The 24757-nt window shown below is 51.3% G+C and overlaps 1 protein-coding gene across 1 annotated transcript; it reads right to left on the bottom strand.

Annotated features, from left to right (window-relative positions):
- Positions 1–4203: 4203 nt before the first annotated feature.
- On the bottom strand, positions 4204–19870 carry LOC116525896 (phospholipid phosphatase 2-like). The gene is made up of 9 exons (XM_032242026.1): positions 19796–19870; positions 19487–19574; positions 16200–16262; positions 15949–16089; positions 14735–14886; positions 13874–14151; positions 7536–7593; positions 7123–7299; positions 4204–6201 (listed from the first exon to the last, which is right to left on the bottom strand). Exons 1-9 carry the CDS (start codon positions 19868–19870, stop codon positions 6052–6054), a joined length of 1182 nt encoding a protein of 393 aa, XP_032097917.1. The 3' UTR covers positions 4204–6051.
- Between the last annotated feature and the right edge of the window lie 4887 nt (positions 19871–24757).

The raw sequence follows: 24757 nt of genomic DNA on the forward strand, positions 1-24757 counted from the left end.
TGACGTGAACATGCATCTCTCCCAGCTGCACTCCCACCTGAGAGGAAGCCTGGCTAACAATACCGCCGGGAGCAAGACTCCTCAAAGGAGAAGAAAACACTGGCAGGATGTGACATTCTGAAGTGTGAGGACTTTTCCCAGGTCTAAAGCTTCTGGAGGTGGCAGTTTGTGTCTCCATCTCCATGGGGTCCAGAATTTGCTGCATAGCAGGAGGTGACAAGGAGCTGCTGGATTCTTGGGTAATGTTAACACTGGACATGTGCTTGCTCTAAGCTCTGGAAGTCACACACTCCCTGGGTTGGTTTTCTTTTTTTTTTTTTTTGAGATGGAGTCTTGCTCTGTTGCCCAGGCTGAAGTGCAGTGGTGCGATCTCAGCTCACTGCAACCTTCGCCACCTGGGTTCAAATGATTTTCCTGCCTCAGCCCCCTTACTAGCTGGGATTACAGTGACTCGCCACTACACCAGGTAATTTTTGAATTTTTAGTAGAGGTAGGGTTTCACCATGTTGGCCAGGCTGGTCTCGAACTCCTGACCACGTGACCCACCGCCTCAACCTCCCAAAGTGCTGAGATTACAGGTGTGAGCCATCATGCCCAAACATTTTTTCTTTTTTAGAGATGGAGTCTTGCTCTGTCACCCAGGCTGGAGTTCAGTGGCACAATCTCAGCTCAATGCTGCAACCTCTGCCTCCTGGGTTCAAGAGATTCTCCTGCCTCAACCTCCTGAGTAGCTGGGACTACGTGTGCCACCACACCTGGCTAATTTTTGTATTTTTAGTAGAGACAGGGTTTCACCATGTTGGCCGGGCTGGTCTCAAACTCCTGACCTCAGGTGAACCACATGCCTCAGCCTCCCAAGGTGCTGGGATTACAGATGTGAGCCACCACGCCTGGCCCTTCCCTGCATCTCAATGTCCACAAATATTATAAATCACCTGCTTAACTGTCTAGGATTTTCAACTAATCGTCCAATGTCTAGATGAAGGTGCCTTCAAATATTTATAAGTCAGGATGTAAATTAGGATGTTTTATCAATTAATTGGTTGATTCCAAAAATGTAAATCTTTGAAATAGGGCTGGAGAACTTAGCAAGGTAATATCAATTCCACATGAGCCTTTGAAGATCAATTGTGCTATCTGCCTCTCAGGAAGTATTGGTATGTGACGTTTCCTTACTAACATGGACTTTAATTTCATTTAGCTACTGTTCTTTTGATTCATGATTTGAAAACCATTTTGTCTCTCAAAAAACCATACTAGCCAGGCTTGGTGGATAACGCCTGTAATCCCAGCACTTTGGGAGGCCGAGGCATGTGGATCACGAAGTCAGAAATTTGAGACCAGCCTGACTAACATGGCAAAACTCCCTCTCTACTACAAATACAAAAATTAGCTGGACGCGGTGGTGGGTGCCTGTAATCCCAGCTACTCAGGGGGTTGAGGCAGGAGAATCGCTTGAACCCAGGAGGCAGAGGTTGTAGTGAGCCAAGATTGTGCCACTGCTCTCCAGCCTGGGTGACAGAGTGAGACTCTGTCTCAAAAAAAAAAAAAAAAAAAAAAAAAAAAAAAAAAAAAAAAAAAAAAAAGACAACCCATACTATTGGCCAGGTGCAGGGGCTCACGCTTGTAATTCCAGCACTCTGGGAGGCTGGCAGGAGGACTGCTTGAGACTGGGAATTTGAGACCAGCCTGGGCAACATGACAGAACCCCTGTCTCTATAAAAAAAAACAAAAATGAGCCGGTTGTGGTGACACACATCTATACTTCCAGCTACTCGGGAGCTTGAGGCAGGAGGATTGCTTGAGCCTGGGAGGTCGAGGCTGCAGTAAGCAGTGATTGCACCACCACACTCCAGCCTGGGCAGCAGAGTGAGACCCTGTCTCAAAAAAGGAAAACACCCAAACCCCTCCAAAAGCATAGAACTGCCTTTCCTGTTAGATACCTCCACTGCTGTACATATTGCTCAGTTGTGACAAAACATCCCTCATGTTCCATTTTGGATTCCCTGAAGTGTGGCCTATGGTGTGGCCTTGGAGCCCCTGAAGGAGGGAAGTGCACCTGCTGCTGTGGCTGCATTGCCTGTCCACACAGGGGGTTTCCAGCCAGACAGGTGAGCACCTGCAGCGATGCCCTCTCATCCACACCCGTCATCCTTCCTGCCCTGACTCCAGGTGAGGGCAGATGGCCGTGTAATTACAGGTAAGTCGTCTTTTTTTTTTTGAGACGGAGTTTCGCTCCTGTCACCCAGGCGGGAGTACAATGGCGTGACCTCAGCTCACTGCAATCTCCGCCTCTCAGGTTCAAGTGGTTCTCCTGCCTCAGCCTCCCCAGGAGCTGGGATCATGGGAATGTACCACCATGCCCAGCTAATTTTGTATTTTTTTTTTCAGTAGAGATGGGGTTTCTCCACGTTAGTCAGGCTGGTCTCGAACTCCTGACCTCAGGTGCTCCGCCCACCTCGGCCTCCCAAAGTGCTGGGATTACAGGTGTGAGCCACCGCACCAGGCCTCAGGTAAGTCTTCTTTACTCAGTCATTTATTCACTCACTTGGCTAATTCATTCATAAATTCCATTGCTGTAACTTAGTAATCCCAAATAACCTAAACCTCCACCTGCCATGCAATGCCCTTACCACACAGCTTGCCTGGCCGGCTAATTCTTCCCAGGGATTTCCCATCCCTGTAATGCCGTTAAAATGTCTAAACTAGGCCGCCTGCTTACAAAACAGCAAGTCAGAGTAAAAACAAAACTGGGCTTAGATCCCACAAATCACAACTGTCACACAAGAGGCTCGGCTGGGTGCAGTGGCTCACACCTGTAATCCTAGCATTTTGGGAGGCTGAGGTGGGTGGATCACTTGAGGTCAGGAGTTTGAAACCAGTCTGGCCAACATGGTGAAACCCCGTCTCTATAAAAATACAAAAAACTTAGCTGGGCATGGTGGCAGGTGCCTGTAATCTCAGCTATTCAGGAGGCTGAGGCAGGACAATTGCTTGAACCCAGCGGGCAGAGGTTGCAGTGAGCCGAGGTTGTGCCACTGCACTCCAGCCTGGGCAAGAAGAGCGGAACCCTATCTCAAAGAACAACAACAAAACATGCTAACAAAATGCTGCAGCAGGGTATGATTTGAGAAGTCATTTCTGAGACAGGGGATGGGACCTGGGAGCTGTCCATCTCCTGAAAATATGTGGCAGGAGACAGAAGAACTAAGATTCTCTACACAGTAGGACAATGTGCCTCTCACTGTTGTGGAGACTTGGGGTGGACAATCAGGCTTAGGGTTAAGAAGCCTCTGGGAAAAGGCCCAGAATGCACTGTTGAGCCAGCCCAGCGGCTCACACGCCCCCAAATCCCCACCCCCAATGCTGTCCAGAAGGCCGCAGGCCACATCACTGCCGGGTGAGGTTGAGGAAACGCTGCCTTCTCACATCGCGTTCTAGCAACTAACGTAAAAAATGTAAATAATGTTATCAAAATTAGGATTTTATGTTGTTTCAATTCAAACAGAAATTCAGTTGAGGAATAAATATCCAGGTGTGGTGACTCACACCTGTAATCTCAGCACTTTGGGAGGCTGAGGCAGGTGGATCACTTGAGGTCAGGAGTTCGAGACCAGCCTGGCCAACATGGCAAAAATACAAAAATTAGCTGGGCATGGTGGAGGGCGCCTGTAATCCTAGCTACTTGGGAGGCTGAGGCAGGAGCATCACTTAAGCCTGGGAAGTCAAGGCTGCAGTGAGCAGTAATTGCACCACTGCACTCCAGCCTAGGTGACAGAATGAGACCCTGTGTCTAAAAAACAAAGTAGGTATAGTTTCCTACAAAACCAGAATAACATATGGTAGCTGACACGTTCAAAAAAATCCTGCATATCACCAAATACTCAGGAGTTTTCTTTTTCTTTTTTTTTATTTTTATTTTTGAGACATAGTCTCGCTGGGAGAGCAGTGACAGAATCTCAGCTCAGTGCAACCTCCGCCTCCTGGGTTTGAGCGATTCTCCTGCCTCAGCCTCCCGAATAGCTGGGATTACAGGAGTTTGCCACTACGCCCAGATAAGTTTTGCATTTTTAGTAGAGACGGGGTTTCATCATGTTGGCCAGGATGGTCTCGATCTCCTGACCTTGTGATCTGCCCGCCTCGGCCTCCCAATGTGCTGGGATTACAGGCGTGAGCCACTGCGCCCAGCCAGGAGGAGGTCTTCAAAAAATAGTCAATCTCAGAAGGTGGGAGAAATGCCGGGCCACGAGGACACAGCCATGGGAAATGATATTTACATGGCTAAGAATCTGAGTTTCCTGTGAGAAACAACAGAAAAAAAATATCCTCCTTGTACAACGAGAGAAAATACTATTTTTTTCCATGAAACCATAAGGGTGTGGGCAGTGTAAACCCAAAATTACGCATGAGAGCTTCCCCAGAGCTCTGTGTGGGTGGAGAAATGTGTCCTAACTGCTGCCTTGCCTGCCATCTTGGTACTGGGAACCTGTGAGAATTTCCGAGCCCGACACCCTGCGTCCTGGCTTTTCTCAACAGATGCAGAGCAATGCGTGTGTAGTCCAGCTGGGCAGCACCCAAACAGTGAGACAGGCCACCAGCTCCCAGAGCTGGGCCCTCCTGGCTCCTGAGGACCCTTTGGGGATGGCTCTGGTCAGTACAGCCCTTTCTTTCTCTGCTCTCACAGCTGTGGGGTGACATGCTCTTTCTGAAGCACTGAGACTCCCCCAGCCGAGGCCAGCAGCCGGACTGAGCCACGTCCTCTCCCTCACTCCAAACTTCCTCCTCTCCTCAGTCTTCACTGCTCGTCCCAACACGACCACCTGCCCCCAGCAGACCACACCAGAGTCCTGTGCGCTGCAGCTGCTCCCGCAGACTAGAGCTCAACCCTCACTGTGGTCCTGGCTTTCAAGGCCATTGCACCTGGGAAGAGACGGAGGTGTCGGCTGCTGTCAGGGCACCTGGGTCGTTCCCATTTGCTCCTGATGCAGGTGACTCTGCCCGTGAGATCTGGCTGGAAACCTCTCTCCTACCCACTGCCAGAGACACATGCTGAGCCCAGACACAGCCTCCTTAGTCCTCGGGCATCACTGCCTGCTGGGACACCCTAGGATACCTGGGAGGCTTCAGTGTGACTTTCCCAGTCAGGATCCCGTCCGACACCTGCATGGAGGCAAGTCCCTGACATTCAGCTGGAGTTCGGCAGGGTCTGGGTCACCTTCCTTCCTGTCCACCAAGAGCAGGTCTCCATCGCAGCCTCTTGGGTGGGGCTCCCAGGCTGCACTTTTGCCCCCAGGGCTACACCACCCTTCCTGTAGGCTAAGGCCTGATAGGAACACCTGGCAGGGTGAGGGAATAAGAGAGGTTCCAGGTGCAAAGAAAACATCAGCAGACACTTAAGTTCCCCCCTGTACAAAAAAACAAATGTACCCTTTACACTCCTGTTGAAAAAGTAAGCTCTGTGTGTTCTGCCATCACTTCAGGGAAACCAGCCCCTGAATTACCCATTTCAGAAGCGTGGCCCCCAGGTGCACGGGGTGGACATGAGCAGAGGGGAGGGGTGTGCTGACCCATCTGACCCTTGACCCCAGCGCCATGAAGGGAGAAACGCAAGGGGCGGGCTTGGCTGCTGCCCTCCACCATCACAGCAGGTGAGTAGGCCTGACGCCTGAGCTCCGTGGAGCCCTCTGATGGGAGGAACACTGTCCCAGAAAGGCCATAAGGAACAGAGGCACTGAGACCACTCGTCAAACCAATGCCCCATTTTACTAAAAACCACATGTGCATTACATTTTACAAAACAGTCCCTTCCTTAACCCCATAAAAGAATGGGGATATTGGGGAGCTACGGGAACAGGTCCCCCTCCAAATGCTCAGGGCTACCTAGGCCTCCCCAGACCCCTGGTCCAGTGCAGGGCAGGGGGCAGCAGAGCCTGCTCAGGGTTCCTGGAGCCCGTCCGGAGCCCTCAGTGCCTACCTAGGGCTAGACAGACCACCTGGGGGGCTGGCCTCAGCTGGACTCACAGCCACTCCCTGCCTGGGCGGCATCCAGCCTCAGGAGGAGGAATGCGGGTACCCATAGTGGTTGTGGTCAGCCTCGCCCAGGGTCACTGTCAGTGACAGGCTGGGCTTCCGTTCCAGCTCCTCCTCCTTCGGGCAGTGATGTGGGGGTCGGGCTTTGAAGAAGTCTGAGATGTAGTGGACCTGGCAGAGTGGAGGAAGGTGAGACTGGGCAGGGGCTGGGCAGTCACCAGGGACATGGGCAAGGGCAGGAGGGGAAGGAACAGGGTCCTAGGTGGGCAATGAGAGGAATAGTGCCTGTGGGGGAAGACAGCCCTCTTGGTGGAGGACCAGTGGAGAGCACTGGGGCACTGACGGGTCCAGGAAAGGGCTGCGGTGTGCAGGCAGGAGACCCAGGGAAGGAACTGGGGGAAGAAGGTGTCAAGGGAAGGACTGGGTTTGGGGAGAGGGGTCCCAGGGAAGAAATGGGGGGAAGGGAGGGGGCCCCAGAAAGGATTGGGGTTGAGGGAAGGGGTCCCGGGGAGGAATGGGGGAAGGAGGGGTCCCAGAAAGGACTGGGGTTGGGGGAAGAGGTCCCAGGGGAGAAATGGGGAGAAGGGAGGAGTCCAGGGAAGAACTGGGGTTGGGGAAGGGGTCCCAGGGGAGGATGTGGGGGGGGAGGGAAGGGTCCTGGGATGAACTGGGGTTGGGGGGTCCCAGCGGAGAAATGGGGGGAAAAGGGGGTCCCAAGAAAGGACTAGGGTTGGGGGAAGGAGTCTCAGGGGAGGAAGGGGGGGAAGAGGGGTCCACGGATGGACTGGTGTTGGGGGAGGGGTCCCAGGGGAGGATCTGGGAGGAAGGAGGGGTCCAGGGAAGAACTGGTGTTGGGGAAGAGGTCCCAGGGGAGGAATCAGGGGAAGGAGGGGTCCAGGGAAGGACTGGAGTTTGGGGTAAGGGTCCCAGGGGAGAAACGGGGGGAAGGAGGGGTCCCAGGGAAGGACCATGGTTGGAGGAGGGGGTCCCAGGGGAGGACTCCCTGCGGCAAGAGTGTGCAGGGAACGGCCAGCGTTGTGCAGGGAGTGGTCTCTGGACAGCACAGGGGGTGAGTCAGGGTCAGAAGCTCACAGTGAGGCCAGCCACCAGCGCCCCCTGCAGGAGGCCAGCAACGACGTCGCTCCAGTGGTGTTTGTGATCAGACACGCAGGTGTAGCCCACATAGAGGGCAAAGGCCACCAGGAAGAACTGGACCGTGGGCCGCAGCAGCCGAGCCCACTTCCAGCAGAACCGCGCCTGCACGTAGAGCTGGGACGGGAGAGGGCGCCTCAGACTGTGCCCTGCCAGGCACTCCCACGCCCACTGCACAGATGGCAGCTCCGAGGCCGGGATCACAGAACCGGCCAGCCCAGGGTGTCCTGTCTTTACAAACAAGTCAGTGAGCGCCCCCATCACCACCACGACCCACCCATTTTACAGCTGGAAAAACCGAGATCCAGGGAAGGGAGTGACTTGACGGGCGAGCCCCAGAGAAACGGACTCACCGCCAGGAGCACCACGCAGTACATCCCAAAGGTGGCGTGTCCCAAGTAGAAAGACAACCTAGGGAAGGAGAGGCGGCAGGCCGGAGGGCAGGTGGCTCACTCGGCATCTTCCAACCTCCCCTCGCCCCCGTCCCTCCCGCAGAAGGGATGGTTCAACACGGGAGCTGCCAACGTTACAGGCCACCAAATCCCAGGAGGACAGGCTGCTCAGTTATCTGATGGTGGAATCAGAGTCTCCAGTTGGGGCTGTGGCATGAGACGCCTCACCCGTGAAGACTCTGAGGCCTGAACCCAACACCCAGGGCAGACGGTAGTGTCCAGCAAGCAGGCAATGCCGGTTTCGTTTTCACCACGTTTCTTTTGAGCATTTTCTCCCATCTGTGGAACTGAGGGGAGATTTCTTTTTATATAAATTTGAGATTCCGTGAAGGACATGAATGAAACACAGAAAACAGGAAGCAACAAAAAACTGGCAAAAAAAGTCACAATTTTTTTTTTTTTTTTAAAGACGGGGTTTCACCATGTTGGTTAGCCTGGTCTTGAACTCCCGACCTCAGGTGATCTGCCCGCCTTGGCCTCCAAAGTGCTTGGATTACAGCGGCGAGCCACCACATCCAGCCACAATCAACTTTTTTGGACCTAATCAAAAGCTTGCAGTAAACAGAGGAACACATGATTAATATAATCCAGTTGAGGCTGGGCACATTGGCTAAGGCCTGTAATCCCTGCACTTTGGGAGGCCAAGACAGGCGGATCACAAGGTCAGGAGATCGAGACCAGCCTGACCAACATGGTGAAACTCCGTCTCTACTAAAAATACAAAAATTAGCCAGGTGTGGTGTCACATGCCTATAATCCCAGCTGCTTGGGAGGCTGAGGCAGGAGAATCACTTGAAAACCTGGGAGGTGGAGGTTGCGGTAAGCCAAGATCACGCCACTGCCTGGGCGACAGAGCGAGACTCCATCTCAAAAAAATATAAAGATAATCCAGTTGGATCTCAGAACAAACAGCTTTGTGGCTTTTTAACTCATCCTGGTCCCTCTCCCACTGCCTAGACTGTGGTGGCCTGAGGGTAACAGACCACATGCCCAGCACAGGTTCCAAGAAGGGGCCTTATTTGCAACTGCGACCTGGGGTATGGCTCAAGGGCTGGTCTTGATCTCACCCAACTGGACATTCTCCCAGTGCTGAGGTGCTACCTGGAGGACATATGTAGGAAACGTTTACAACAAATTTGTTAGTCTCTGCTGCCTGAGGGCCATGAGAGCAGATGAGGCAAAAAACAGATGAGCCAAACAGCGTAGGAGGAAAGGCCAGGGAATAAAACGCTCTGGGGAATGAAGGCTTGGAACCTACAAGACCAGAGCAGTCCAGCTCTGCACAAGCAGGAAGTGAAAGTGAAGGCAGAGAAAACCTGTTTCACCGTGGAAGGGATGACCCCACAGCCACGCAGACCCCTTCTACAGACTTGGGAGTGTGTTGTGGGTTTTTTTTTTTTTTTTTTTTTTTGGTTCCAGATGTTTAAAGACATCTCTGTCCTATCACTAGCTGACCACCAGGCTAAAAGAACAGGAGGAGATGGCCACTCATGACAAAAAATAGAGACTTCACAATCAGAAAAGTCATTAAATAACCACTGCAGCAAACAGCAAGAACACACCCTGGGGAGGAGGGAGACTCCTATTTCCAGAGTGGCCGCATTATAGTATTCTAAACACACAGTTTAAAACAAAATAAAATAGGTCGGGCGCAGTGGCTCACGCCTGTGACCCCAGCCCATTGGGAGGCTGAGGCAGGCAGCTCACCTGAGGTCAGGAGTTCGAGACCAGCCTGGCCAACGTGGTGAAACCCTGTCTCTACTAAAAGTACAAAACTTGTCCAGGTGTGGTGGTGCATGCCTGTGATCCCAGCACTCAGAAGATTAAAGCAGGAGAAGTGTTTAAACCCAGGAGGCGGAGGTCGCAGACAGCAAAGATCGCACCACTGCACTCCAACCTGGGTGACAGAGTGAGACTCCGTCTCAAAAAAAACAAAGAAAATAGGTCAGTTAAGAGTATTCAGCTGGGCCAGGCACAGTGGCTTATGTCTGTAATCCCAGCACTTTGGGAGGCTAAAGTGGGTGGGTCATCTGAGATCAGGGGTTCAAGACAAGCCTGGCCAACATGATGAAACCCAATCTCTACTAAAAATACAAAAAATTAGCAGGATGTGGTGGTCCATGCCCATAGTCCCAGCTCCTCAGGAGGCTGAGGCAGGAAAATCACTTGAACCCAGGAGGCAGAGGTTGCACTGAGCCAAGATCATGCCACTGTACACTGCACTCCAGCCTGAGTGACAGAGTGAGATTCTGTCTCAAAAAATAAAATTAATAAAAATAAAAATGAAAATACAAAAATTAGCCGGGTGTGGTGGTACACACCTGCAATTCCAGCTGCTGGGGAGGCTGAAACAGGAGAATTGCTTGAACTCAGGAAGTGGAGGTTGCAGTGAGCCGAGATCAAACCACTGCACTCCAGCCTGGGCAACAGAGCCAGACTCCATCTCGAAAAAACAAAACAAAACAAACAAAAAAAAAAACAGAGGAAAAGATTATTTAGCCTGAATGGGCTTGGGGGCTCACGCCTGTAATCCCAGTACTTTCAGAGGCCAAGGTGGAAGGATTGCTTGAGTCCAGGCATTCTAGACCAGCCTAGGCAACACGGTGAGACCCTATTTCCCAAAAAAAATGTAAAAACCAGCCAGATGTGGTAATGTATGCCTGTAGTCCCAGCTTCTTGGAAGGCAGAGATGGTTTGAGCCCAGGAGTTCAAGTCCTGGGTAAGATAGCAAGACGCTTATCACTAAAAGAAAAAAAAAATTAAAGGCAATAAAAAAAAAAAGACAGTGACAAGGAACTGAAAAAGGAAGACATAACCTAGGCAACCCTAAACAAAATGACCAGGGCCTTCCTTATCAGTAATTACACTGACTATAAATAGATTAAGGCCGGGCGCGGTGGCTCAAGCCTGTAATCCCAGCACTTTGGGAGGCCGAGGCGGGTGGATCACGAGGTCAAGAGATCGAGACCATCCTGGTCAACATGTTGAAACCCTGTCTCTACTAAAAATACAAAAAATTAGCTGGGCATGGTGGTGCGTGCCTGTAATCCCAGCTACTCAGGAGGCTGAGGCAGGAGAATTGCCTGAACCCAGGAGGCGGAGGTTGCGGTGAGCTGAGATCGCGCCATTGCACTCCAGCCTGGGTAACATGAGTGAAACTCTGTCTCAAAAAAAATAAAAATAAAAATAAAAATAAATAAATAGATTAAACACTCCAACTGAAAGTCAGAGATTCGTTAAATGCCTTAATTCAATAAAAAGATTAACATATGCTGAAAAAACAAAATAATAAGTCAGAGATCTGGCTGGGCGTGGTGGCATACACCTGTAATCTCAGCAGTTTGGGAGGCCACAGAGGGTGGATCGCTTGAGCTGAGGAGTTCAAGACCAGCCTGGGCAACATGGCAAAACCCCGTTTCTACAAAAAACATAAATAAACAGTAGCTGAATGTAGTGGCCAGTCCTAGCCACTCGGGAGGCTGAGGCGGGAAGATGGCTTGGCCTGGGAGTCCAAGGCTGCAGTGAGCTGAGATCACCTTACCCGTCCTCCAGCCCAGGCAACAAAGTGAGCCTCTCTCGAAAAAAAATTAGAGACTGGACAATACATAAAAAACACGGTCCAATTTTATGCTAGGCATAAGACTTACTTTAGAGTCAGAGACATAAATAGGTTGAAAGTACAAGATTGGAAAAAAAAAAATATTCCATGCAAACAGTAACGAAAAGAGAGCCAAAATAGCTATATTAATATCAGACAAAATGGACATCAAGACAAAAATTGTTGAGACAAAACTCATATGTAACATTCTATGATGATGAAAGGGTCAATCTATCAAAAAGATGTAGCAATTATAAAGGTAAATGTAGTAAACCACAGAGCTCCAAAATACATAAAGCAAAAGCGAATAGAACGTTACAACATGAACTTCCAAAACACAAAAATGCACTAACTGTGTTCAATCAGTAAAAACATACGAAAACAATTTGTTTTTATTCTATTCACTTATCCTCTTTTTTCTATTTATTTTTTTCCTGTAGTTTTGAGCAAAACAAAAACAATTTTTTTTCTTGAGACTGAGTCTGGTGTCTCCCAGGCTGGACCAGTCAGCTCACTGCAACCTCCGCCTCCCGGGTTCAAGCGATCCTCCCGCCTCAGCCTCCTGAGTAGCTGGGATTACAGGCATCCATCACCAGGCCAGGCTAATTTTTGTGTTTTTAGGAGATACAGGATTTCTCCATGTTGGCTGAGCTGGTCTCGAACTCCTGACCTCAGGCGATCTGCCCACCTAAGCCGCCCAAAGTGCTGGGATTACAGGTGTGAGCCATCTTGCAGAGCCCCCCCAAATTTTTTTAATTAGAAAAAGAATCCGGGCACAGTGGCTCATGCCTGTAATCCCAGCACTTTGGGAGGCCAAGATGGGCGGATCACTTGAGGTTAGTTCGAGACCAGCCCAGCCAACATGGAGAAACCCCGTCTCTAGTAAAAAATACAAAATCAGCCAGCCGTGTTGGTGGGTGCCTGTAGTCCCTGCTACGCAGGAGGCAGAGGCAGGAGAATCGCTTGAACCCAGGAGGCGGAGGTTGCGGTAAGCCACGATCACACCATTGCACTCCAGTCTGGGCAACAAGAGTGAAACTCCGTCTCAAAAAAAAAAAAAGAAGAAGAAAAAGAGAAGGCAGACACCAAAGACCACATAGTGTATGATTCCATTTATATGAAACATTGAGAACAGGCAAATCTACAGATTGAAAATAGGATACTGGCGGTTGCCAGTGGCTGGGGGAGGAGTTACAGCTAATGGGTACAGGGGTCCTTGGTTTCCTTTCCTTTCCCTTTTTTGAGACAGGGTCTCACTCTGTCATCCAGCCTGGGGTAGGCACAATCTTGGCTCACTGAAACCTCTACCTCCCAAGTTCAAGTGATGCTCCCGCCTCAGCCCCCTCTGTAGCTGGGACTGCAGGTGCCCACACCAGGCCTAATTTTTTTTTTTCTTTGAGATGGAGTTTCACTCTTGTTGCCCAGGCTGGACTGCAATGACACAATCTCAGCTCACCACAACCTCCGCCTCCCGGGTTCAAGCAATTCTCCTGCCTCAGCCTCCCGAGTGGGATTACAAGCCTGTGCCACCATGCCTGGCTCATTTTGTATTTTTTTTTTTTTTTTTTTTTTTTTTGAGACGGAGTTTCGCTCTTGTTACCCAGGCTGGAGTGCAATGGCGCGATCTCGGCTCACCGCAACCTCCGCCTCCTGGGTTCAGGCAATTCTCCTGCCTCAGCCTCCTGAGTAGCTGGGATTACAGGTACGCGCCACCATGCCCAGCTAATTTTTTGTATTTTTAGTAGAGATGGGGTTTCACCATGTTGACCAGGATGGTCTCGATCTCTTGACCTCGTGATCCACCCGCCTCGGCCTCCCAAAGTGCTGGGATTACAGGCTTGAGCCACCGCGCCCGGCCCTCATTTTGTATTTTTAGTAGAGTTAGGATTTCTCCATGTTGGCCAGGCTGGTCTTGAACTCCCAATCTCAGGTGATCCGCCCGCCTCAGCCTCCCAAAGTGCGGGGATTATAGGCATGAGCCACCTAGCCCGGCCTAATTTTTTGATTTGTCGTAGAGACGGGGTTTTGCCATGTTACCCATGCTGGGGGGTTTCCTTCTGATGAGATGAAAATATTCTGGAATTAGGTAGAGGAAATGGCTGAACAGCACTGTGAATGTACTAAAAATGAACTGTACACATTAAAATGGAAGAAACGGTGGCTTTTATACAAATTTTATTTTGATTTTTTTTTTTTTTTGGTCTGACCTTACCCTAGGCTTGTCAGTCAATATTTTGATTTTTTAAAAAGGACAACGATGAGTTGAAATGTTTAAGGACCTATAAGTAGAGATGGTAAGAAGACAGCGCATGGCTGGGCGTGGTGGCTCACACCTGTAATCCTAGCCCTTTGGGAGGTCAAGGTGGGTGGATCACCTGCGGTCAGGAGTTCAAGACCAGCCTGGCCATCATGGTGAAACCCCATCTTTAAAAAAAAAGAAGGCAGCACCGAAGAGGGCAGGACTGAGACTCAGGGGAGACAGAGCACGCTGCCCCCGGCCTCATGCTGTCTGCAGGGCACCAGGAGCCCTGAGGCCTCGCTCCTGCCCGACCACCTGCCTGCTGGGTCCTCACCATCTGGCTTCTGCGGCTTCTTCAGCTCCCACTGCCCTCCAGAGTGAAGGCTGCTCATCCACACCCACCTGGCCTCGGTGACATCAGCAGCGTTTCCCCTGCAAACCCTCTCCAGCTGCACGTAGACTGGGCAGTTGACCCGGCTCCACTCGGGGTCACTGACGGCCAGGAAGTTGGGGCGCAGATGGCCGACTGTGTACTTAGCCAGGTCCGTCAGAGACTGGCTCACGGCCGCCCCGAACAGGAAGGTCCCCAGCACCTTGTACATGGCAGCCACGTAGTTGTTGAAGTCGGAGCGGGAATAGAGCCAGTCTGTGTGTACCAGGTAGGCATCTCCCACCAAGACCTGAGCGTGGGGCAGCCACAGCGACCAGTGGGGGTCCCGGTCAGCCCGTGGGCCTCAGCCCGTGGGTCAGGACTGGGCCTCAGTCCTCCCCACAGGCCTCCCCAAGGCTGCTGCAGAGCTGGGGATTCTAAAAAGGCCCTAGCCAGACTCAGTGGCTCACGCCTGCCATCCCAGCACTGTGGGAGGCTGAGGCGGGCGGATCACCTGAGATCAGGCGTTCAAGACCAGCCTAACCAACATGGTGAAACCTGTCTCTACTAAAAATACAAAACTAGCCGGGTGTGATGGCGCACGCCTAGAGTCCCAGCTACTGGGGAGACTGAGGCAAAAGAATCACTTGAACCCAGGAGGCGGAGGTTACAGTAACCGCAGACCCTGCCATTGCACTCCAGCCTGGGCAACAAGAGCGAAATTCCGTCTCAAAAAACAAAAGGGGGTTCCTATTACCTACAAGTACCACTCGGGGCAAGGCTGTGTCCCCCAGCCCTCCACAGACCTCCAGGCCACCCCCATCAGGAACCCAGGGTAAGGCTGTACCCCATCCCGCCCCCCTCCCTGTCCCTCTGAACCCCTCCTGCCTTACAAGGATGACGGTGGCCGTGATGGTGACCCCGGCCATGAGCCCATGGGTGATGGTGTCTGGATGACAGGGGTACCGGATGGAGTCATCCCCGCAGTAAAATCCTCGCTTGTACGGGGCTTTCACCAGCAACAGGACAGCAAAGGGCAGGGAGGCTGGATGGGGAGAAGGGCCTGGGAGCTGCGAGGTTCTCCAACTGGCTGGGCCGTGGGGCCCCCACACCTGCCTTGCCTCGAGGCCTCCCACCGCTGCTCCCAAGAACAGCAAGGAAGAGCTCTTCTCACAGCACATGGGAGACCCAAGTGACATCCCTTTCCCATCGCCCTCAGATGAGCACGAACTCCCCAGGCCCTCTCCCCCTCACACCATCCCCTCTGCTCCTTGAACAGACCAGGCAAACACTCACCTCAGGGCCTTTGCACAGGCACTTCTCTGCCCAAAATATCTTACTGTTATTTTTAAAAGTAGAGACAGGGGTCTCATGTTGACCAGGCCGGTCACAAACTTCCGGGCTGGAGTGACCCCCCAGCCTCAGCCTCCCAAAGGGCCGAGATTACAAGTGTGAGACAACGTGCCGGGCAGCAAAGTGACTCTCACTTCCGCTCAGTTGCATCTCCCCTCCCGGCTGTCCACACCAGCATCCCTCTCACAAAAGGAAAGGTCTGTTTAGCCGGACGTGGTGGCGTGTGCCTGTAATCTAGCTACTCAGGAGGCTGAGGCAGGAGAGTTGCTTGAAACCAGAAAATGGAATTTGCAGTGAGCCGGGATAGCGCCACTGCACTCCAGCCTGGTGACAGGGCGAGACTCTGTCTCAATTTATAAAAATAAATAAATAAATAAATAAAAATAAAAGGGAAGGTCTGCTCTTTTTCCCTCTTGTCCCATATGGAATTACGCAGTCATCTGTGAGACACTGGACTTAGTCTCCCCTCCTCCACCAGCCAGCACCAGGAGGGGCCTATCGTGTTCAGGACAGAGACCCTGGAGGCTGCTCAGAGCCTGGCCAGGGCAGATGTTTAATAAACATCTGTTAAAACAGGCAGGGCTTATTTCAACCTAAGAGCTGGCCAGAGAAGTCAGGAAAGGGCCAAAGCAGGGGCACAGCAGAGGTGCCTTCATGCTAACCCCTGCCCGTCACTGACCCTCATGCCAGGGCACATGCCAGCCACACAGTGACTCAGGGACCAAAGGCACATTCTCCTGAATTCCACACTTACGGAAGGTGTCACATGGCACTGGGGCTCCCGGGGCCCTGCTGAGCTGAGGGTGGCCAGGGAAGCCGGAGTCAGCTACAGAGGGCAGGGGCAGGGGCGGCCCCCTATTCCACACGGCAGGTGCACAGCAAAAGCCCGGGGTGTCTACCCCAGAGAGAAACGAAGGCAGGGCGTCATTTGGCCCAGCAGGGCAAGGACAAAAAAGCGTGGCTCTTCTGAATTCTGAGAGTCTGAGGAGGGGCAGGGAGCCTCACACTCCTCCCTGCATGCCAGCTGCAAGGGTCCTAGGCACAGCACGCCTTCAATGCTGGCTGAGTCTGGGGAAATAAAGCAGTGAAGACAGCAGAGGTCTGCCTCACAGGGCAGGAAAGGCGGAGTGAATGCAGAACAGAATGGGCAGCGCAGGGGTCCAGAGCCGGGACGGTGCCTGGAGAGGAGAGCGCTGGGGCAGAGATGGCTGTGCTCTAAGAGCGCAGGGGCGGCTGGCGCCGCTGTGAGGGCAGAGACCAGGAGGAGGCTTCTGCAATTGCCAGCGGTGGAAGGTCGGTGTCGCAGGCCGCTGACAGCAGACTCCAGCCCCTCCCCCGAGGCTCTCAGCAGGCCAACTCACACCGTTGGCCTCCGTTTCTGACCTCCCTGCCCCAGTAACTCCAGCTAGAGACTCAGACACCCCCATGACAACTGGCCCCGGGCTTCCCTGTGCCTGGAAAGCTCACTCTGGGGTCCCGGGAACAGGCACCTTCTCTTCATTTGACCCCCGGGATCCTTCCCGCCCTCATGTTGCCCCCACAGCCCCGTCTGGAACCTATGGACTACACTGTGATGGGCCGGAGCTTCCAGAATGGAGGTGCCCTCACCTGGCCGCCACCCCTGGCACGCAGCAGCCACACCCAACCCCACCCCGGCAGCACCTCCCTCCAGCAGGCGGCTCCGCCAGGCTGCCCCTTCTTCACAGGCCGTTTAAAGGAACCGGTTCGGTTATCTGCATGCTGCTGAGCGCCTGTCAGCCAGAAAGTGCCACATACATGTTTAAGTAACTGACAGCACAGCTGCTCAGGACATGGCACCCAGGGCTGGAAGACACCCCACGGGGACCTCGTGCTGTCCCCTGGCCCCCCCCAACGAGGGCCTACAGAGGTCAGAGGGCTTGGCCAGAGAACCAGGAAATGCGCTGGAGAGGAGCGCACCCCCGCCCCCCGCGGTGACAGAACTGCGGGGGCGGGGGGGGGACACAACCATTGTCCCTTCAGCCACAGAGGAACATCTCAGGAGACTGAACCTTGATGTTCTGATGGGGCCAGCATGTATTCTGGGGAAAGGTTCCATAGCTCCCATCCATGACCAGTGAATAGGAATTAGGTACCAGGCGTGGTGGCTCACACCTGGAATCCCAGCACTTTGGGAGGCTGAGGTGGGTGGATCACTAGGTCAGTTCAAGACCAGCCTAACCAATATGGCAAAACCCCATCTCTACTAAAAATACAAAAATTAGCTGGGCATGGTGGCAGATGCCTGTAATTCCAGCTACTCAGGAGGCTGAGGCAGCAGAATCGCTTGAACCCAGGAGGCAGAGATTGCAGCGAGCTGAGATTGTGCCACTGCACTCCAGCCTGGGTGACAAAACAACACTCAGTCTAAAAAAAGAAAATGCTGGGCAGCGGCCAGATGCGGTGCAATGGCACACATCTGTAATCCCAGTACTCGGGGAGGCTGTGGCAGGCGTATCACTTGAGGTCAGGAGTTCCAGACTAGCCTGACCGACAAGGTGAAAGCCCATCTCTACTAAAAATATGAAAATTAGCTGGGTGTGGTGGCAGGTGCCTATAATTCCACCTACTCAGAGTGCTGAGGCAGGAGAATTGCATTAACCTGGGAGGCAGAGTCTGCAATGAGCTGAGATCATGCCACTGTACTCCAGCCTGGGGAACAGAGCGAGACTTCATCTCAAAAAAGAAAAAAAGTTGGGTGTGGTGGTGTGTGGTCTCAGCTACTCAGGAGGCTGAGGTGTGAGGATCACTTGAGCCCAGGAATTTGAGGCTTCAGGGAGCCATGGTGGAGTCACTGCACTCCAGCCTGGGTGACAAAATGAGACCCCATATTTCTAAAAAACTAATTTAAAAAATTAACAAAATAAGAGAGACAATAGGATAGTACTCATTACCAACAAGACATCAATCACATCACCCACTGAATCTTGCCAACATGATCAAACTCTAATCTAATGGGGTGAGCATAAATCCAGCTGCAAATATGCCACAAATACAAAAGACAGAGAATGGGTTCACCTGCACCAGGGAAATTCAGACTTTGAGAAATGCTACAGGCCCAACAGTGTGGAGTCTTCCAAAATCCATAGAAAGGAAAAGGGTGGCTCAGGCCTGTAATCTTAGCACATTGGGAGGCCAAGGTGGGCAGATTACAAGGTCAGGAGTTTGAGACCAGCCTGACCAATATGGAGAAACCCCATCTCTACCAAAAATACAAAAATTAGCCAGGTGTGGTAGCACATGCCTGTAATTCCAGCTATTCAGGAGGCTGAAGCAAGAGAATTACTTGAACCTGGGAGTCGGAGGTTGCAGTGGACTGAGATTGTGCCATTGCATTCTGGCCTGGGTGACAGAGCAAGACTCTGTCTCCAATAAAAGAAAGAAAAAGGATAGAGGAGAAACTTGTAAATTGTGTCTTTTTTTAAATTTTAGTTTTTGGCTGGGCACAGTTGTTCATACCTGTGATCCCAATCTTTGCACATTGAGAGACTGAGGTGGGCAGATCACCTGAGGTCAGGAGTTTGAGGACAGCCAGGCCAACATGGTGAAACCCTGGCTCTATTAAAAATACAAAAATTAGCTGGGCATGGTCCCATGTGCCTGTAATCTCAGCTACTTGGGAGGATGAGACAGAAGAATGGCTTGAACCCAGGAGGCGAAGGTTGCAGTGAGCTGAGATCACACCACTGCACTGCAGCCTGGGTGGAGTTTAAAAAAAAGAAAATTAGGTTTTGTAGAGACAGGAGTCTCCCTGTGTTGTCCAGGCTGGTCTCAAACCTCTGAACTTAAATGATCCTATCACATCAGGATTACAGGTGTGAGCACTCACCCAGCCAACACTTGGAGATTGAAAGAGACTTAAAAGACATAACAATGCTGGGGAACAGTTATGGGCTAGAGATGCATATTAGGGCGGCTCTACTCTAAAGAAACAGAAAGAGGCCAGGTGTGGTGGCTCACACCTGTAACACCAAACACTTTGAAAGGCTGAGAAGGGAGGATTGCTTGTGCCCAGGAGTTGGGGACCAGCCTGGCAACATAGTAAGACCCTGTCTCTACAGGAAAAAAAAAAAAAAGTTTTTTTTAATTAGCCGGGAATGGTGGTGCATGACTATAGTCCCAGGTACTCAGGAGGCTGAGGGGAGACGATCACTTGAGACCAAGAGGTCAAGCCTGCAGTGAGCCATGATCACACCACTGCACTCCAGCCTGGGTGACTGAGCAAGAACCTGCCTCAAAAAAAAAAAAAGAGAGGAACAGAAAGAAGCAATTACTGTGAATGTCAGGGTTGCGGAATACTTCTGGAGAGAAGGGAGGGGCTGGCATTATGCCCATCTCCAGCCCCTTTTGGAAGTACAGAGTCTAGTGGGGAAAACAGCAGCACAAGTGGAGATTCAGGCCGCAGCACCAGGAAGTTCCCTACCACCTTTCCACCTCCTTGCCCTTTCCTTTGGGGAACGGGAGCATGATTTTCTTTCTTCTTTGCCTTTCTAACTAGATAGAGTTTCTGATGGGAGAATTCATATACAGGATGTATAGCATCAACATTAACAGCCAGCTGGAATTGACGGCTTTGTTGATACCCCAGCCAGGCACATCCCTGATTCCTCTACTAAGTACACCTGGATGTTGCTGCTGTCCAGGATTCTCAGCCACATGCTCAGTGCCCACTCTCAGATTATGGAAATCCCCTGACATTGCCCCCAAAAGGAGAGACACTCACTCACAATTCTGCATAGAAATTTTTTTTTTTTTTTTTTTTTTGAGACAGAGTCACTCTGTTGATCAGACTGTAGTCCAATGGTATGATCTCAGCTCACTGCAACCTCGACCTCCCAGGCTCAAGCAGTTCTCCTGCCTCAGCCTCCCAAGTAGCTGGAGTTACAGGTGCCTGCAACCATGCCTGGCTAATTTTGTATTTTTAGTGGAGAAGGGGTTTCACCATATTGGTCAGGCTGGTTTTGAACTCCTGGTCTCAAGTGATCCGCTCACCTAGGCCTCCTAAAATGCTGGAATTACAGACATGAGCCACCATGCCCAGCCATTTCTGTGTCACCCCCCTAGGCCAGCCTCTGCATGTTTGGGCTTGATGAGGCTGTGGCTGTCCAGCTGGCTACTGTAATTTTTAGTCTCTGTGTCTCCTCGATCCTTCTCAGCTGCCCATAAATTCATTTTCTTTTCTTTCTTTTGTTTTTTTTCTTGAGATGGAGTTTTGCTGTGTCACCCAGGCTGGAATGCAATGGCATGATCTCGGCTCATTGCAACCTCTGCCTCCCATGTTCGAGCAATTTTCCTGCCTCAGCCTCCCAAGTAGCTGGGACTACAGATACATGCTACCATGCCCAGCTAATTTTTGTATTTTTAGTAAGATAGGATTTCATCATGTTGGTCAGGCTGGTCTCAAACTCCTGACCTCAGGTGATCCACCCACCTCGACCTCCCAAAGTGCTGGGATTACAGGCATAAGCCACAGTGCCTGGCCTCAGTTTTTAAACTCAGCCTGAGTGGGCTTCTCTCACTAGCAGCTAAGAGCTCTGACCCCTACAGCCTTCTCCCACCCAGCAGGAAGTGTTTGGATGTTTCTGGATCTAAAATCCAAGTGTCTAAGCCTACCAGTAGTTGCAAGTGCAGATGGTCACACAATTTTTTGACTTTACAATGGCACAAAAACGATCACATTCAGTAGAAACTGTGCTTCCAGTACTGATACAATCTTTCTGTTTTTCACTGTTAGTATTCAATAAATTGCATGAGGGCCAGGCACAGTGGCTCATGCCCTTAATCCCAGTACTTCAGGAGGCTGAGGTGGGAGGATCTCTGGAACCCAGGAGTTTGAGACCAGCCTGGGAACATAGTGACACCCTGTCTCTATAAAAAAGATAAAAATTAGCCACGTGCAATTGTGTGCACCTGTAGTCCCATCTACTTGGGAGGCCGAGGCAGGAGAGATCACTTGAGCCCAGGAGACTGAGGCTGCAGTGAGCTATAATCATGCCACTGCACTCCAGCCTGGGTAACAGAGCAGGACCTCATCTCTTAAAAAATAAAAAATTTAGGCCAAGCATGGTGGCTTATGCCTGTAATCCCAGCACTTTGGGAGGCTGAGGTGTGTGGATCATGACGAGGTCAGGAGTTCAAGACCAGCATGACCAACATAGTGAAACCCCATCTCTACTAAAAATACAAAAATTAGCTGGGTGTGGTGGCATGCACCTGTAATCCCAACTCTGGAGGCTGAGGCAGGAGAATTGCTTAGAACCTGGGAGGCAGAAGTAGCAGTGAGCCGAGATTGCGCCATTGTACTCTAGCCTGGGAGACAGAGAAAGACTCAGTCTCATAATCAATAAATAAGTAAATAAAAATTTAAAAGTAGGTAAACTATAGCTTCATGAGGACAGCATTTCTGTTTGGGATGATGAGAAAGTTTAGAAACAGATGGTGGCGATGGTTGCACAATATTGTGAATCTACGAAACGCCATTGAATTGTACACTTAAAGGTGGTACATTTATCCAAGTTTATTATCTATTTCTACAAACATTCACGAAGGCTGGACCCCTGAAATGTCAAAGCCATGATCCAAGGTGGGGAAGGGTGAGTGTTTTGTTCTCCTTTTAGTACTGCTCGGTTTGTTCTCAACCTAAAGTCGGCTGGGCTAACCTCATTACATGCATTTGCGGGCCAGGTATGGTAGCTCACACATGTAATCCAGCACTTTGGGAGGCTGATGTGGGCAGATTGCCTAAGCTCAGGAGCTCAAGACCAGCCTGGGCAACATGGTGAAACCCTGTCTCTACTAAAAATACAAAAATTAGCTAGGTGTGGTAGGGTGCTTGTAGTCCCAACTACCCAATAGGCTGAGGCAGGAGAATCGCTTGAACCCAGGAGGCAGAGGTTGCAGGCAGTGAGCCAAGATGGGATTACTGCACTGCAGGCCGGGCAACAGAGCCAGACTCCACCTCCAAAAATAAAAATAAATAGGACAGGTACAGTGGCTCACGCCTGTAATCCCAGCACTTTAGGAGACTAATATAGGCAGACTACCTGAGGTCAAAAGTTAGCGACCAGCCTGACCAACATGGTGAAACCCAATCTCTACTGAAAATATAAAATGTACCCAGTGCTCATGCCTGTAATGCCAGCCACTCGGGAGGCTGAGGCAGGAGAATCACTGGAACCTGATAGGCAGAGGTTGCAGTGAGCCAAGATTGCACAACTGCACTCCAGCCTGGATGACAGTGTGAGACTCTGTCTCAAAAAATAACTAAATGTATTTTCAACTTAGCATATTTTCACTTTTTGTTATTTGTTTGTTTTTCAGAGACAGGATTTCTCTGTGTTGCCCAGGCTGGTCTTGAACTCCTGGGATCAAGCAATCTACCCACATTGACCTCCCAAAGTGCTGGGATTACAGACGTGAGCTACTACACTAGGCTGCTATTACCATTTTCAGCATCAGTAATCATGCTGAAAATGGGGGTGGCTTGTGTGAGGATATGGGGGAGTGTCACAAAACACAAGGGGACCAGGGCCTGCAGAGGGACACCACAGGCTGCCTCTGGCTCAAACCCAGGGCTCCCTCCTCTGTGCCTCCTGCTGCAGGACAGACCCCAGGCTCACAGCTCTGCAAATCCATGCTGTCTGCATTGCAGGACTTCAAATCCACAGCTGGGGGTTGTGGGTGATGTTGGAGCAGGAGCAGGGCAGGGGGGACACATCAGGGGTTGCACCTGCAGCCACACTGGCAGAGCAAGTTTGTTTTCTTTTTCATTTTTTTATTTTTTTGAGATGGAGTTTCACTCTTGTTGCCCAGGCTGGAGTGCAATGGCATGATCTTGGCTCACCGCAACCTCAGCATCCCATATTCAAGCAATTCTCCTGCATCACCCTCCTGAGTAGCCAGGATTACAGGCATGCACTAGCATGCCTGGCTAATTTTGTATTTTTAGTAGAAACGGGGTTTCACCATGTTGGCCAGCTGGTCTCAAACACTGACCTCACATGGCCCACCTGCCTCCGCCTCCCAAACTGTTGGAATTACAGGCGTAAGCCACCGCACCTCACCCTGGTTGCCCTGTCCTGCCTGCTGGCTCTGTACAGCCTCAGCTTCTCTTCCCCCCACCCCTAGGTGATAGTGAGCAACCCCCACTCCCTGAGGTTCTAGGCCACATTCTATGAGAGCGGTTACAAGTTACATGGGAACACCAAGTACAATCTGGTGAGCTATGTCCCCACCAAACCTTGCCGCATGTCCCCCAAGGGCTCCCTCTTCCTTCTTCCCTTACCAGCATAAAGAGCTGAGGAATTTCCAGACAACACAGCCCCTAGCCCTGCCCCATGGTGAGAAAATAATCAGGCAGCCATCACCTACACATCTGACTTCATTAAAGTGTCACACGGGTCAGGTGCGTGTGAGCCTGTAATCCCAGCACTTTGGGAGGCTGAGGCAGGTGGATCACGAGGTCAAGAGTTTGGGACCCACCTGACCAACACGGAGAAACCCCATCTCTACTAAAAATAAAAAAATTAGCAGGCTGTGGTGGCATGTGCCTATAATCAAAGCTACTCAGTAGGCTGAGGTAGGAGAATCACTTGAACCCAGGAGGCAGAGGTTGCAGTGAGCTGAGATTGTACCACTGCACTCCAGCCTGGGTGACAGTAAGATCCCATCTCAATCAATCAATCAAGTAAGTATCACATGGGAGATTCCCGCATGGCATGACAGGGAGAAGCCTAACTCAGCCTGAGGCAGGGCTGGAGATCTGAGTTAGCTGAGTAAACTGAGGCATAAGGATTTAGTGGGATTTCCACAGGGCAGGGGACTGACCAGCTGCAAGTCAGCAAAAGCAAACTTCTTTGACCAGGCTCATCACATCTAGATGAGTGAGGAAAACAATCACTCCTCACTGTGTGTCCCCAGAACTCAGAGCAAGTGAGTGGGAGCTGTCATACTGGGGCCATTGTTTCTGTGAGCTTCCAGAAGCCTTTCACAGGTGGTGGGATTAGAAAGGAGCAGGGCTTGGCTGAGCGCAGTGGCTCATGCCTGGAATCCCAGCACTTTGGGAGGCCAAGGTGGGTGGATGGCCTAGGGTCAGGAGTTGGAGACCAGCCTGGCCAACATGGTGAAACCCCAGCTCTACTAAAAATACAAAAATTAGCCAGGTGTGGTAGCACTCACTGTGGTCCCAGCTACTCAGGTGGATGAAGCAGGAAAATCTCTTGAACCTGGGAGGCGGAGGTTGCAGTGAGCCAAGATTGCATTACTGCACTCCAGGCCTGGGTGACAGAGCAAGACTCCATCTCAAAAAAAAAAAAAAAAAAAAAAAAGGGCAAGGGACAGAGTAGGGCTAGATAGCTTCCAGGTTTACCTCTCCTCCAACACCCCATCTCTCCCACAGTTCTGAGTTGGGGGATGCCCATGGTGTTCCACAGGTGCACTTGGGATTTTCTCTCCTGACTCCACAGGATATTTACCTAAAACAGAAGCAGCACTGAGGCAGGACCGACCCAACTTCACTTCCAGGTATGCTGTCTCCTGGACAGAGG

This window comes from Sapajus apella, unplaced genomic scaffold, assembly GCF_009761245.1.
Source record: "Sapajus apella isolate SASKATOON/1434 unplaced genomic scaffold, GSC_monkey_1.0 scaffold49, whole genome shotgun sequence".
NCBI classification, from domain to species: Eukaryota; Metazoa; Chordata; class Mammalia; order Primates; family Cebidae; genus Sapajus; species Sapajus apella.